Source organism: Aotus nancymaae, unplaced genomic scaffold (assembly GCF_030222135.1).
Source record: "Aotus nancymaae isolate 86718 unplaced genomic scaffold, 86718_ANA_hifiasm-v0.15.2.pri h1tg000011l, whole genome shotgun sequence".
Classification (NCBI taxonomy): domain Eukaryota; kingdom Metazoa; phylum Chordata; class Mammalia; order Primates; family Aotidae; genus Aotus; species Aotus nancymaae.
Genome location: NW_026988422.1, coordinates 44171081 through 44187277, shown reverse-complemented (window position 1 = coordinate 44187277; position 16197 = coordinate 44171081). Strand labels below are relative to the sequence as shown.

Below are 16197 nucleotides of genomic sequence, written 5' to 3'. Positions count from 1 at the left end.
ATACACATTGGATATAACAGTAGGTTGTTCACAAATATTCTGGTTTGTTCTTTCAGGTCCTCCTGAACTGGCAACGTGACTTGCTTTGGCCAATGAAACAATTCAGATAGGGAGAACAGCCAGAGCAAGTGCCTGTAAGACCTCAGGGCTTGAGTGGGACAGGCACGTTCTAAGGTCAGCCAGACCAGCACATCTAAAGCACAGTGAAGAAGGTGAGTTCAAGAGGTCACAGGGACCAGATAAGGTACGGGGCTTTGCAGGCCACTATAAGGACGCTGGCTTTCTCTGAGTGGCAGGGATTTGAGCAGAGGAGTGACATGATCTGAGCAGGGACAAAGAAGATGCAGGGATTCACTGAGGATGAGGGGAGTGGTAAGAACCTTCACTGCTGAAGGATTTTTAAAGCTTCCCAGGTCACTCTACCTTGCTGGCAGGTTGCGAACCACTGCTTCAGAAAAGCCAGGGAACCGATAACAAAAGGGAAATCTGCAATCCTTTATTTTAAACCTCATTTTAATCACTTTCCTAATCAAACCTGTAAGTGACAGCTGGCAATTGAAGGTGCATTATTTCCCTCCTCCCCCTAACTCAGCCCCTCTGGAGGGGAGAGTTAAAAACATAATGGGGGGTCGGGGAAGAGACATGACGAATTTTCTAACCAGTGATGCATTAGAGACTGCTATAAAACATAAGGATGCTTTATAAGGTGCCTAAATTAATTTCATTTTGAATTTCATAAAAATATAATTTTCCTTTTAAAAAACATATCTTTTCACTTTAAAACAACACTCCTTTCTTGCCCTTAATATTATCTCCTTTTCTCCCCCTCTTCCACCTTCCCTTTTCCTCCCTTGCCAAATAGAAAAATGCCAACTTCATTAAATGACTTTTGAGTTAAAGAAAATCACATTCTAAGATTAAAAAGTACAATCATTTTCACATATTCAAATTTTTATACCCAAACAAAGGATTTTTGAACAAAAGTGATAATCAGTCCAAGAAACTATCAAAGATAGTTCCAAGAGATGCAGAAAACCAACCACATGATCTTCAAAAATTGCTACTGTATTCTTCCTGATCTCAAATTATGGAGACTTGCCCTCCAGGAAGTTTCCTCCTTGGAGCCCTGCTCCTCTTGGGATGAAGCTTTTACTGACACTGCGGTCCTGTCAGATGCCAAATCCATCTGGTCCTGAAGCAGGGAAACCTCTGAAGTCAAGTTGAACCAATAACACTACTGACAGTCACTGTAGAGTTGACTTTGAACAAGGATATTTATACATGCATATGTAACACACTTAAAACCAGATTGTCATTCAACAGTCTGGCCTATTCGATAGGTTGCAAAAATCAGGACAGAGCACATGGAAAATAAATCCTTTACAAAATTCGAGGAGGCAGAATTTCATGACTTACTTTCCCAAGAGTATTTATAGAAGCCCTAAAACAGAATGTGGTCTGGGGACCTATATATTTAAAACAAAAACAAAGAAAGCAACAACAAAAAGCAAGCATCCTGATTTCAGATGTAAAAGTAAATTCTAAGAAGGGAGTTTCTTTTCTGTGATCTAGGCACAAAAGCAGTTTTATTGGTCTTATAATGCTTAGACCGCTTTCATTTTATTAAGGATCATTGCAGTAGGATATCTATCTGTTAAAATACATCAGGAAAGGTGAACAGTGATAAAAGTCAAATTTATACCAAATACATGAAAACTTATTTGCTATGCCTAGTAAGTTCAAAAAGTCACTTATGTGCCTCCACTGTATCTAATCACTAGAATATTGTTAGAACTGTTCTGGAAACATTTAGTTAAAAAAAACCTTTCAGCGTTGTTAGTAAGCAGTTAAAAAAGTTCAGTGGCTAAAATAATTGAGAATAGTTCTGCTCTTATACAGCGAATCTTCACAAAAATATTTTCATTAAATATTAATAGAACCAAATACATATTCAAGACTGTCACACTGAGAATTAGAATGAATTATGCCAACTTCATCAAATGACTTTGAGTTAAAGTTGAAGAAAATCACATATTCTAAGATTAGAATACTGGTTTCAGTATGCTAATAATGTTAAGATACACATCTAATCCCTCTGACCCAGAACAGTTACACTCTTCTAGCAAATGCTTTGATTTTAAAATACTAGATAATTTTAGCTGTTACCAAGACAAACACAAATAGCAAAATACAAAAAAAAAAAAAAAAAAAAATCTTTAGAAAAGGTGCAGCATGGCCACAGCCTAAGACAGAGTTTGAGTTGACACTTAGAACCAAGTTAGAACCCTCAGTTACCTGTAAGAAAGACTGCACTATAAAGAACAATTATGCTCAGAGAATTACTCAGTGATGTCTCTAAGTCACAGACTAAATTGGATCCACATGTCAACATCCTAATAAAATAATAGAAAGGAACTCTCTACTCAATTATGTAATTCAAAATAAATCCTTAAGATCATTTCTCCCATCTTATCTTTAGTCTTTATTATATTCCTGCCTGAACACTTAAATTCAGCATCCTTTCCTTTCCAAGTCACTGATGGAATAACATTTCTCATACTGATGTTGACCTAATGTTTGAGCACCTGTATAATTTTGATTTGTATATTATCAAGTCTGACATTTGGAAATTTGTCCAAATATATACAGCTTTTCTACAAACCTTTCATCCAGTTCTAAAAAGACTTAAAATATAGAGAGGAGTACCAAATACTGACTTGCAATCTGATCATTCAAGAATAACAACTAATTTCAGAAACAAATTAAACTAGATAAAACAGCCGTTTTTGTAGATCAAAAATCAAAATATTATAAAATTTTGCTAGTTCAAATTGATTTCTGGAAAAACTTTTGTGTAGCTACAGAGAAAGCCATAGAGGAAGTGCTTTGGTTTGGAAGACACAAGCCTTTATCTAAACTATCAAAGAAACATGTTGAAGGCACTCTGAATCACCTTAGATAGGATATCAGAGGAAATACATATAACTCTCATGTAAACAACAGATAGACAGCAGAGCCAAATCTTTTACCAACATCTGGTAAGTTGCTGGTTTTGTGGCAAACAAGCAAAGTTCTAGAGGGCATGCAAACCAATTTCCCAGAGTAATTCATCAAAAAATACAGTACTTTTCAACTACAATAAAATTTGACTTGATGTGAAGTTTCATCTATTAAGTGATGGGAAATTTAATTTGAACTATTGATAAAAAGGAAAAAGAGAAGGGCACTCTAATATTAGTTTCTCAGTAAAAAATTAAGAAAAAAGGAAATAAAACAACTTAAACTTGCTTCAACATTCAAAAGAAAAGCTCCAAAGGGACGGGGGGAACCCAAACCCAAAAAACCCATGAACAAAACTGCATGATACAATTTGACAAGTGACGAGGTTCCACTTACATAGAAATCAAGTAAAACCTTATTTGCCTTACTTTACTTAGTTCTAAGACATTTTACCTTTGGTCATGAAGCTTCCTTACTGTTCTATTACACGTTTTACAATAAACAAAATGAGCTCTAGAATTTCACTTTTATTAACAGTTCAACTCTAAAGTTCCTCTAATTATGGAAGCCATGACTAGAATCACTTAAACCTGTAAGTCACTTTCAGACATGAACACAGGATATAATACAGCCAATGATCAGAATTGGCAGAGGAAATAAACACCTTTCTGCATCCTAAAAACACACACATTTAAGTGCCATTTTGAAGCAGGCACTAGACCACAGATACTAGGTGAGGAAGTCCTTTCCCAGACCACTCCCAATTCCCAATTTCAACTCTTCAAAGGGATAATCATCTATTGGAAGACAGACAAATGGGAATATTTTTTACCAAAGAGAAACTACTCTGGCTTCTCTATTTCTGGAATGTTTCATGACAAAAACCATCAACTCAAACTTTCTGGCTTTCAGTAAACTTCTTAAAATTAGGAAAGGACAAATCTAGTTCAAATTCTATCAGATTTATCTCTCAGTTGAAAAAAACAATTCTTTTAAGGTCTTCCAATAGCTAACTTCAAATTTTCCAGGTTTCTTAGAATAAAAATGTTGCTTTCAATATTAAACAATCATAAATACACACACATTATGCAATTGCCTGTTTATTTAGTGGCACCAGTTTTGCAAACTAGAAATTATTTCTACTTTTCATCTAACATACAATCTGCAACCATTCGCAGGCTGAATGCAATTTTTCAATGAACTTGAAAACAAACAGTACATTCTCAAAGTTAGAACTGAATTCACATATTTTCTTTGGACCAGGAAATAATACATAATACAAAATATACACTTATGGAATTTCTTTAAAAGTGTGGATCACATAAACTGCAAAGTGAGTGAGTTACTTTGGAGAATTTTGTTACACATTGTGTTTAAGAAAAATATTTCTGCAATTATATGTCTTAACATTTATAGAGTTTAAAAAATGAATCTCTATATAATGCAACATGCTTTAAACATGTACACGTCTCTCCACTCATAACATTTACACAAATTAAGTGATATAACTCATTTCAAGAGTGAAATCAATCAGTATTGGGGCATGTCACTATAAACAAGATATTTTCCTGCAGATACGCAATTAAGTTAGTAAGGGATAACCAGGTAAGACAATGATTTCTATGTTTCAGAAGTCCCACAAATGGGAATTAAATAAGCTGTAATTAAACATGTAATTTTGGCAACAAATGCAAAACTCTGTAAATTTGTTTCATTGTACTTATTATATTTTAGAAATCTCATTAACCCTGTGCATTGGTGGTGGCTGTCCATGTTGGAGGCTATTTTGACATCCTAAATTAGTAAGTAAATACCTAATTCCTTAGAATATGAAATGAATTAAACATGTAATGAATTCTAATACTAGAAAGCTCAAAATCTTAAAACCTGGAGTGAGATCTGAGAGGTAAATGTGTGACTTGTTAACATAGTATATCTGCACTATGGAGGCCAAAAATGTTCCAGATAACATTCAGTTTCTGTTTTACTTCTTTTCTGTTGAATTTCCAAAGTGGCAAATCTTAGAGAAAGACATTAATCTCTAAAACCTCTGAATACTATATTTTTTTCACCTTTTAATCACTTTTCCCCTCCAAATATATGTATTTTTAAGTGTATTTTAATGTCAGATTCTAGCCAGGCCCCCTATCTACCTCATCTGTCTTTTAAACATTGAAACAATTTCTTAAAATGGACTCAAGTTATTTACATCACCTTGAAATATATTTATGGGCTTCACAGGAAAAGGGATGATGCTTTATTGTACTTTAGAATGGGCTCTTAACTAGGGACCCATGAATAACTACAATATTGTAAACTTTAGGGAGATATGTATATTATATATGCATTTTCCTGGGTAAAGGAGTCCCTAGGATTCATCAGACTCAAAGGGCCTGTGACCCCAAACGGTCTAAAATGATATTGTGCCATTCACTGTACCTAATTAGGATATAACTAATTTTGTTCTGCAGCTACCCAATCTCCTACATGAATTTAACTTACTTTAGACAGTACCATACAAATGCAAATGTTACTAAATGTCTTATACTGGATCAGAAGGACTATGTAAAAGAAAAAATGAAAACTCAACAATTTTTCTAAACATTTAGTTTAATGAGAAAACCATTAGTTGAAAATTGGGTTTTGGAGCAATGAAAAGAAATGAAGGGTTGGGTTTTGTAGTGAAGAAACATTGCATTAATTCTTCTTAGCTGTTTCTATGCTGAAGAATCAGTAACTTTTATTATTTTCCTTGCTGAAAAAGTCAAATTATCAGAAGCAGCAAAGGTTGATTCTTGCTGGTTTATGTAACACAATAGTTCTTAAAAATTTACAGCCAGATACAGGGAAGACTCCTATAGCTTTTAAAACAAATAAAAGTAATTCTTCCCTACCTATCCCACTGCCATTTCCCCATTCCTCCAATTCCCAAATTTTCTCATTTTCAGCCCAGTTTAACACAGTATTAACTGGCCTTGATGAAGTAATGCACTAAGCTTTCTTGCTCAAGAAAATGGAATTGGCCTGTTTCTGTTTGAAAAAAGAGAGAACACCAAGAGGAAAGCAGAGGAAACGAGGACAACATTTTGTGCAAAATAAGGAAGAAAAAAAATGACAACTTTTGTTGTTATATCAACTTAAACATCCTTTTTCTCCATCTCACAAAAATGTAAGTTGTCAACTGCAATTTCAATACCATCTAAGTTTTTCTAATTAGCACTCTTACCTGCTAGTAATATAAACAGGAAAACAGTGAGAGCAGAAGCCACTATCTTAATATATAGAACAATTTAAAGGGAAAGATCTGTCAACAAAATTAGAAAATGTTCATTTGACAATGAGTTGGAACCAATTCCTCTCATCATTTCTACTGAGTGTTTTGACTATCAGTAATAACATTTAACTGAGACATTATTTTGATCAACAAAACAATACAGTATTATACATTGTAAAAATGTATTCTTAAATATTTCAAGCATATTCCAAGGTAATATACAATTTAAAACATATACAAACCAAAACACATGGCACATAATTGAAGGAAGGAAGATCAAATTAGACTTCTAAAATTTTGAACTCTAAAGAAGGCTTCCTAATACCTAAAAGAAAAACTAGAAGACTAGGTATTCAATTAAAAAATGGTAATCTCACTAGCAGTATCTGTGAGCAAAAGTATATAAAATTCTTTAAGGTCCCTTAGCAAAAAAAACCTAAAATAAGAAAACAGTTATTATACTAAAATATTTACACATCTTTTCTAATACAAATCCTAATACAATACTGTACAAACAGCCAAGTTTGAACTAAAAGTATATACCATGAAATTCAAAATTAAAATAAAACAAAAAAATGGAGAAAAAAAGCAGTACCCAATTTCATCAGTTCTTTCAGAAATCACAAGTTAAACTCCTAGATGAGTTTGTCCAATAAAGATGGGCAGTAAAATTATTTTAAAATGTTAAAACATACAGTAATCATTTGGCTAAAATTGGATATTAACAATATCAGTGTGTTACAAAAACAGAGTTCTACTTAAGATAAATTTAGCTAGAGATATTTACATTTTTAAATGCCTTAAACTCAAACCCCACCTGCATTTCCATGGCTGGAGAATTTTCAGAAATCTACCTATTCCTCTGAGTTACTGCTGTCAGCAGGAAGAATAAAGGCCATTCAATAAATGCAATCAAGCATACTGAATGGGCTTAAGCCTCTTCAGTCCCATTTTATCCTTATGCTAAGCAAAATTTTCTTTTGAATGATTTTTAATTTTGGAGAGAAGAAAATAAACTGGAGATGAGTTTTCAGGTGAGTAAAGGAAGTATGAACAAGCTCCTTAGGGGAAGAGCCTGCTTTGATCAGCTAAGTACCTGGCAAATAACAGTTGGGCAATAGCTTTTTTTTTTTTTTTTGATGAGTGATCCAGTTTATAATACTAACATACACTAGATTATAAATTCTGCCCAAATGTAAACTTGAAGCCAAGGATCTACTCATTTCTTTACAGTCCCAAGGTGCTTAGCCTAGAACAGTGTTTTACAGATAATACTTGAAACATTTTGTAAAACTGAGTTACTAGCTGAATTAATCTATGGTCATATGGATGATTACTACAACTACTGCTGTAATTCAGATTATTTGAATTATATAACTAATTTATTACTTAATCCAAATTTCTTAATGTTGAGATTAGTATAAAAAATTAAGTGGCTAGAGCAGCTGCATAAGTACTCTAGAAGCAAGTTAATATACTATACAGTAAAAATATGTTTGACATATTTCTAAAGCTGAATTATCACTTTGAATTTTTAAAGTAAATGCTAATATTGAGAACTGCTTCTATTATCTATAAAAATATATTCCCAAGAAAGTGGAAATTAGGAAATTCTACCCTGTTAAAACAATGAAAGATCAGTGAAATGTTTTAATGTTAGGGTAAAACAGAGCCTGCTATCCAAATGTTATTTCCTATTCATAGCAGCAAATAAGACATTTAAATGATAAAAGTATATTTTGAGTACTACATTATCATTACACAAGAACTTTTTCCCTCCAAAGAACAGAACACATCAAACATTTTTGAGGCATTGCCCTGAGATGCTAATTAGCACAAAAAAAGGGGATGAAGGTGAAGAATTTAAGTGGTACAAGAATGAAGTGCATAATAGAGGTGCAAAAGTGCCTTTAAAAAGTATGATTGGTTTCCCCCACCATTACCTCCAGGAATCAGGAACACACACAGTCTGCTATTACAATGTATACTTCCTTCCTGTATTTTTATAGTAAAAAAATTATTAGTATGGCAGTGCTGATTCATGTGGAAAAGATTTAGTCTTCTTAGATCACTCAAATACAGTTTTCTCTCACTTCCAAGCCTAATTTCAATAATAATTTTGAGAGGAATATTGTAATTTTCTGTTTTTTGTTTAAAGACTAAAAAAAAAAGGCTCTAAATATGCTGTTATGGTTTGAAATATAGCTTTCCATCACATACTCTACTTGTGATTTAAGTTTTACATCTCAAAAGTTTACACAGTTCATTTCAAAGTTTTGCAATTTCTGGAACTAAAATTGTCAGTCTGCTTAAAAAATTAAGGAACTGGCTTGTTACAATAGGGATTTGGCTTTCAGTACCAGTATGTCTGGTAATTAGTCTATACTAAAAGCACTGGTATTCATTAAGTGCACATTTAGATGCTTGCAAAGCCATAACTTAGAACATTATATCATACTTTGTACTCTACCACAGATTGACATTAAGTATTTATTGTAAGTATGGAATCAGTTCTGTAATTTCAACTGATATGAGTGTCTAAATATAAATAGTACTTCAGTTTTTCCTCATTCATGCTGGAATAAGATATAAATTAAATACAATTAAGTTACATTTAATCACCTCACAAAATAAGAGGGATAATGAAAAGATTTTGCTGGTATGTAACTACTTAAATCTGAGACATTTCACTTTACTTTCCCCACTACTCCCCTAACTTTACATTAATTAATTGTAAGGCTATATATACAAATATGTGTATTTCCAAGTTAGGGAAAAAACAAATGTAACAAAATGGACTATGCTAGTTTTTATACACAAAGTTTTGATTTTGTATTCAATGTTGTATTTTTAGTCTTACATTTTAATAGTTTTCTAGTGGGAATCTGCCTACTGAATAATTAAATTACATGATGATAAATACAATATTCAACCTAAGGACTCAAAAATACAGAAGGGCACAAACAGTACTCTTTTCAATGTGACAGATTTTAAAACTTACTTTCACATGCTTAATCAGAGGAATTTAAGCCTAAATTAAATTAGGTTATTTTTATATCTACAATTCCTTAAGCTTTGAAAGTTATTTGTAAAGGCCAACGGCTAAATATTATCAACATGCTATATTTCAAATCACAAATACATCTTAACCACTTGGATTCTAAAGACATGGGCCAATTTAAAATCACAGGCAAACACACACTCACGAACACATACACACACCTACCATAGAGTGTTAAGATTGTCAAACTTTGACAATTATTTAAACAGTAGGTAAATCCAAGCTGATACACATCTTAATGAAAAATAAGCAGCCCGAAAGAAACCAATTTAAAAAAAACAGATCAAGAAACAACCGAGACTTAAACTTTTTAGTTTTTCTAATAGAAGGAAACAGTTTCATCTATGCCTTGAGTAAAACAGTGTTGTCCAATTAAAAGACTAACATCTTTCCCTATGAGAAACATCTCATTAAAATGGCACAGTGTTTTAAAAGGCCGGGGTAAAAGAGGAATTACACATACATAATTAAACTTCTTGTTTGTTAAATCAAGCTTTATTGATAAAATGGAATTCAGAATATCTTACTAGGAACAGCAGCAGGCCCAGCCAATCATGATAGCAAAAATGTGGCAGTTTCCTACTATATGTAGGAAGCTGCTGCTTATCAATTAATTAGTAATTAAATGTAAGGACTTGTAAAAGAGGTACAAAGAAACAAGGCATTTAGCCCCAAGATTGAGATTCATATGAATACACTATTATTTACCTGCAATACTCATGGAAACAAGGAAGGAATATCCTGAAAGACAGTTAAATGAAGGGACTGGCTTTATCAACAATGCCAACTCCCCTACCAAGAACATTTAAGACAGTTTTCAGTAACTCCTTGGATGTTCAGCTTTGTAAGATTTTGAGATTATTTTCCATAATTGTGCACATTTGAGAGTCTAGCTGACGTGGCTGCTGCTCTCCCTGTTCCAACCCCAAGTCCAAACACAACATGACTTAAAAGGGCTTATATATCTGTTGCATCACACAATAAGCCAAACATTTCTTGTAACTGTGATTTAAAGCCGTTCATAATTAAATATGAGCATTTTGTACAAGGACAATTACACTTTACAAAACAAAACAAAATCATACAACAAAAATTGCTGGAGTCTGATTTACAACATGAATTATGGTTTGAAATCACGTTTACATAAGTCTCAAATTTACAAAAAAAAAAAAAAAAAAATCAGTTCTGGGCTAGCTGTTGTACTGCTGAAGTTCTCTGATGTAATCATTCTCACCCATGTCATATCCCCTTCCTTAAAGTTGAGGATGGATGTTAAAAGGTTCAACAAAGTTGAGCTGTACTCTCCTTTGGAGGTGAAGGTAAACTCCATGGCTAGATGAGCAGTTTTACCACATATCATCAGTTGATGTAGAGTCCTTTATAAAAGGAAGCAAAACGAGAAACAAAGTTAAAATTGAGAGGTGCCAAAATACACCATACTTTCTGGATAATGGAGAAAGATAATGTTCTGTAAAGATGACTTTTAGAACGTAAATGTTTTTAAAAATATGTAAGTATATATGTGTATATGTGAAATAGCAATGTTTAATCTGTTCAAAGAATTGTTAATCCTTTGTTTTGTGTTTGGAAAATAATCAAAATAAGCTTTTATGGTGAGGCTGATCAAATGTATTATTGTATCAATAAATCTAAAAAGAACTGTTTTAATGAAATCCAATATAGTTTTAGAATACCACTTTTGAAAAAAGTGTATGGAGAAGATGGCTGAATAGGAAGAGCTCCGGAGTGCAGTTCCCAGCAGGAACAGCGCAGAGGGTGAGTGCTCACTGATTTCCAATCAACTTTTCACTGCCCACAGACTAGGAGATTCCCAGGCCGAAAAACGCCACGAGTTTTCAGTGCGGCGGTTTCAGCCGGTGCCAGGTCGACACACAGAAACACACAAGTCTGGGTGGCTGTTTTGACTGGCGCCTGGAATGCCTGGGAGACAGAGCTGCCCATTCAACTGAAAGGGAGGGGGCAGAGACAGGGAGCCAGGTGATCTGGCTTGGCAGATACCACCCCAACAAAACAAGCAATTTGAAAAGCTCTGGATTGAGAGTTTCGCAGCAAGTGCAGCTAGACCCAGGACGGTCCAGCTCAGTGAGGGGAACAGCGACCACCACTACCAAGGCAGTCCACCAATACCAATGCAATTCACAGAGCAGCTGTGCAGAGGCTGTGGCAGCTCAACAATGCCTCTGCTGGCAGACTGTGACTAGACTACTCCGTGTGGGGCAGGGCATCTATGAAAACAGGCAGCACCATGACAGGAACTTATAAATAACACCAACCTTCCTAGGACAGAGCACCTGGGAAAAGAGGCGGTTATGAGTTCAGCTGCAGCAGACTTAAAGGTACCTACCCAGCAGCTCTGCACGGAACAATGGAGCTCCCAGCACAGCACTTGAGCTCCTTATAAGGGACAGACTGTCTCCTCAAGCAACTCCCTGACCCCCATATACACAAAGAGACACCTCATAAAGGAGAGCTCAGGCCAACATCTGGCGGGTACCCTTCTAGGATGAGGATAGCAGAGGAAGAAACCTGCGGCAACCCTTGCTGTTCTGCAGCCCCTGCGGGTGATCCTCAGGCAAGCAGGGTCTGGAGTGAGCCTCCACTGGTCCGGCAGCAGAGGGGCCTGTTAGAAGGAAAACTAAGAAGCAGAAATAGCTTCAACATCAACAAAAAGGACAGCCACTCAGAGACTCCATCCAAAAGTCACCAACTACAAAGACCACAGGTAGATAAAGCCACTAAGATGGGAAGAAACCAGTGCAAAAAGGATGAAAACACAAAAAACCAAAATGCCTCTCCACCTCCAAGGGATCACAACTCCTCACCAGCTAGTAATCAAAGATAGAGAATGAATCTGATGAACTGACAGAAACAGGCTTTAGAAAGTGGGTAATAAACTTCTCAGAGCTAAAAGAACATGTACTAACCCAATGCAAAGAAACTAAGAACCTAGAAAAAAGGTTAGATGAGATGCTAACTAGAATAAACAGCTTAGAGAAGAATATAAACAACTTGATGGAGCTGAAAAACACAGCATGAGAACTTCACGAAGCATGCACAAGTTTCAACAGCCGAATTGACCAGCAGAAGAAAAGATATCAGAGATTGAAGATCAACTCAATGAAATAAAACGAGAAGGCAAGAATAGAGAAAAAAGAGTGAAAAGAAATGAACAAAGCCTCCAAGAAATATAGGATTATGTGAAAAGACCTAATCTACGTTTGATAGGTGTTCCTGAATGTTAAAGAGAGAATGAATCCAAGCTGGAAAACACTCTTCAGGATATTATCCCGGAGAACTTCCCCAACCTAGCAAGCCAGGCCACCGTTCAAGTCCAGGAAATACAGAGAACACCACAAAGATACTCCTCAAGAAGAGCAACCCCAAGGCACATAATCGTCAGATTCACCAGGGTTGAAATGAAGGAAAAAATGCTAAGGGCAGCCAGAAAGAAAGGTCGGGTTACCCACAAAGGGAAGCCCATCAGACTCACAGCAGATCTCTCTGCAGAAACCCTACAAGCCAGAGGAGAGTGGGGCCAATATTCAGCATCCTTGAAGAAAATAACTTTCAACCTAGAATTTCATATCCAGCCAAACTAAGCTTCATAAGCAAAGGAGAATGAAAATCCTTAATGAACAAGCAATTGCTGAGAGATTTTGTCACTACCAGGCCTGCCTTACAAGAGCTGCTGAAAGACGCACTGAACAAGGAAAGGAACAACCAGTACCAGCCACTCCAAAAACGTACCAAATGGTAAAGACCATCAACAGAGTGAAAAAAATGTGTCAACAACAGGCAAAACGTCCAGCTAACATCAAAATGGCAGGATCAAATTCATGCATAACAATATTAACCTTAAATCTAAATGGACTAAATGCCCCAATCAAAAGACACAGACTGCCAAATTGGATAAAAAGTCAAAACCCATCAGTGTACTGTATTCAGGAAACCAATCTCACATGCAAGGACACACACAGGCTAAAAATAAAGGGGTGGAGGAAGACTTATCAAGCATATGGAGAGCAAAAAAAAAGCAGGAGTTGCAATCCTAGTCTCTGATAAAATGGACTTTGTATCAACAAAGATCCAAAGAGACAAGGGCGTTACATAATGGTAAAAGGATCAATGCATCAAGAAGAACTAATGATCCTAAATATATACACACCCAATACAGGAGGCACCCAGGTACATAAGGCAAGTTCTTAATGACCTACAAAGAGACTTAGACTCCCACACAATAATAGTGGGAGACTTTAACGCTCCACTGTCAATATTAGATCAACAAGACAAAAAATTAACAAGGATATCCAGGACGTGAACTCAGATCTGGACCAACTGGACCTAATAAACAACTACAGAAATCTCCACCCCAAATCCACAGAATATACATTCTTCTCAGCACTGCATGGCAGCTACTCTAAAACTGATCATGTAATTGGAAGTAAATCACTCCTCAGCAAATGCAAAAGAACGGAAATTGTAACAGTCGTTCAGACCACAGTGCAATCAAATTAGAATTCAGAATTAAGAAACTAACTCAGAACCGCACAGCTTCATGGAAACTGAACAACTGGCTCCTCAATGTTGACTGGATAAACAATGAAACGAAGGCAGACATAAAGATGTTCTTTGAAACTGAGAACGAAGACACAACGTACCAGAATCTCCGGGACACATTTAAAGCAGTGCCTAGAGGGAAATGTATAGCAATAAATGCCCACATGAGAAGCGATCAAAGATCTAAAATGAACAATCGTCAAAATTGAAAAAGCTAGAGGAGCAAGATCAAAAAAAACTCAAAAGCTAGCAGAAGACAAGAAATAACAAAGATCAGAGCAGAAATGAAGGAGACAGAGACACAAAAAATCCTTCAAAAAAAAAAATCAATAAATCCAGGAGCTTGTTTTTTGAAAAGATCAACAAAATAGACTGCTAGCAAGATTAATAACAAAGAAAAGAGAGAAGAGTCAAATAGATGCAATAAAAAACGATAAAGGGGATAACACCACTGATTCCACAGAAATACACACTACAGTTGGAGATTACTACAAACAACTCTATGCACAGAAACCAGTAAACCTGGAAGAAATGGATAAATTCCTGGACACTTGTACCCTACCAAGCCTAAAACCAGGAAGAAGTTGAAACCTTGAACAGACCAATAACAAGGGCTGAAGTGGAGGCAGCAATTAATAGCCTACCAACTAAAAAAAGTCCAGGTCCAGACGGGTTCACAGCCAAATTCTACAGACATACAAAGAGGAGCTGGTACCATTCCTTCTGAAACTATTCCAAACAATACAAAAAGAGGGAATCTTTCCCAAATCACTTTATGAGACCAACATCATCCTGATACCAACACCCGGCAGAGACTCAACAAAAAAAGAAAACTTCAGGCCAACATCCATGATGAACACAGATGCAAAAATCTTCAATAAAATACTGGAAAACCAATTGCAACAGCACATCAAAAAGCTTATCCACCACAATCAAGTAGGCTTCATTCCAGGGATGCAAGGCTGGTTCAACATATGGAAGTCTATAAACGTAATCCACCACATAAACAGAACCAAAGACAAAAACCACGATTATCTTAACAGATGCAGAGAAGACCATCGACAAAATTCAACAGCCCTTTATGCTAAAAACTCTCAATAAACTAGGTATCAAAGGAACGTATCTCAAAACAATAAAAGCTATTTACGACAAACCTACAGCCAATATCATACTGAATGAGCAAAAACTGGAAGCATTCACTTTGAAATCTGGTACTAGACAAGGATGCTCTCTCTCACCACTCCTATTCAATATAGTATTGGACGTTCTAGCCAGAGCAATTAGGCAAGAAAAAAAAAATAAAGGGAATTCAATTAGGAAAAGAGGAAGTCAAATTGTCTCTATTTGCAGATGTCATGACTGTATATTTAGAAGATCCTATCATCTCAGCCCAAAATCTCCTTAAACTGATAAGCAACTTCAGCAAAGTCTCAGGATACAAAATTACTGCAGAAATCACAAGCATTTCTATACACCAATAACAGACTAACAGAGAGCCAAATCATGAGCAACCTCCCATTCACAATTGCTACAAAGAGAATAAAATATCTAGGAATACAACTTACAAGGAACGTAAAGGACCTCTTCAAGGAGAACTACAAACCACTGCTCAAGGAAATACAGGACACAAACAGATGGAGAAACATTCCATGCTCATGGTTAGGAAGAATCAATATCGTGAAAATGGCTATACTGCCCAAAGTAATTTACAGATTCAACGCTATCCCCATCAAGCTACCTATGACCTTCTTCACAGAACTGGAAAAAAACACCTTAAACTTCATATGGAACCAAACAGAGCCCGCATAACCAAAACAATCCTAAGCAAAAAGAACAAAGCTGGAGGCATCATGCTACCTGACTTCAAACTATACTACAAGGCTACAGTAATCAAAACAGCATTGTACCGGTTACCAAAGCAGAGCTATAGACCAATGGAACAGAACAGAGGCCTCGGAGGCAACACTACACATCTACAATCATCTGATCTTTGACAAACTGGACATAAACAAGCAATGGGGAAGGGATTCCCTGTTCAATTAATGGTGTTGGGAAAACTGGCTGGCAGTGTGCAGAAAGCAGAAACTGGACCCCTTCCTGACACTTTACACTAAAATTAACTCCAGATAGATTAAAGACCTAAACATAAGACCTAACACCATAAAAACCTTAGAAGAAAACCTAGGCAAAACCATTCAGGGCATAGGCATAGGCAAGGACTTCATGACTAAAACACCAAAATCACTGACAACAAAAGCCAAAATAGACAAATGGGACCTAATTA

General features: G+C 35.7%; 1 protein-coding gene across 2 annotated transcripts in view; it reads right to left on the bottom strand.

Moving 5' to 3' along the window:
- Positions 1-481: 481 nt before the first annotated feature.
- Positions 482-16197, bottom strand: part of PPM1A (protein phosphatase, Mg2+/Mn2+ dependent 1A) — a 51812-nt gene continuing 36096 nt past the window's right edge. For both annotated transcript variants that reach the window (XM_064374906.1, XM_012462409.2), the window contains exon 6: positions 482-10711. In XM_064374906.1, coding sequence (XP_064230976.1) covers positions 10682-10711 — 30 coding nt within the window. In that variant the 3' untranslated portion in view covers positions 482-10681. The remainder of the gene's footprint in view (positions 10712-16197) is intronic.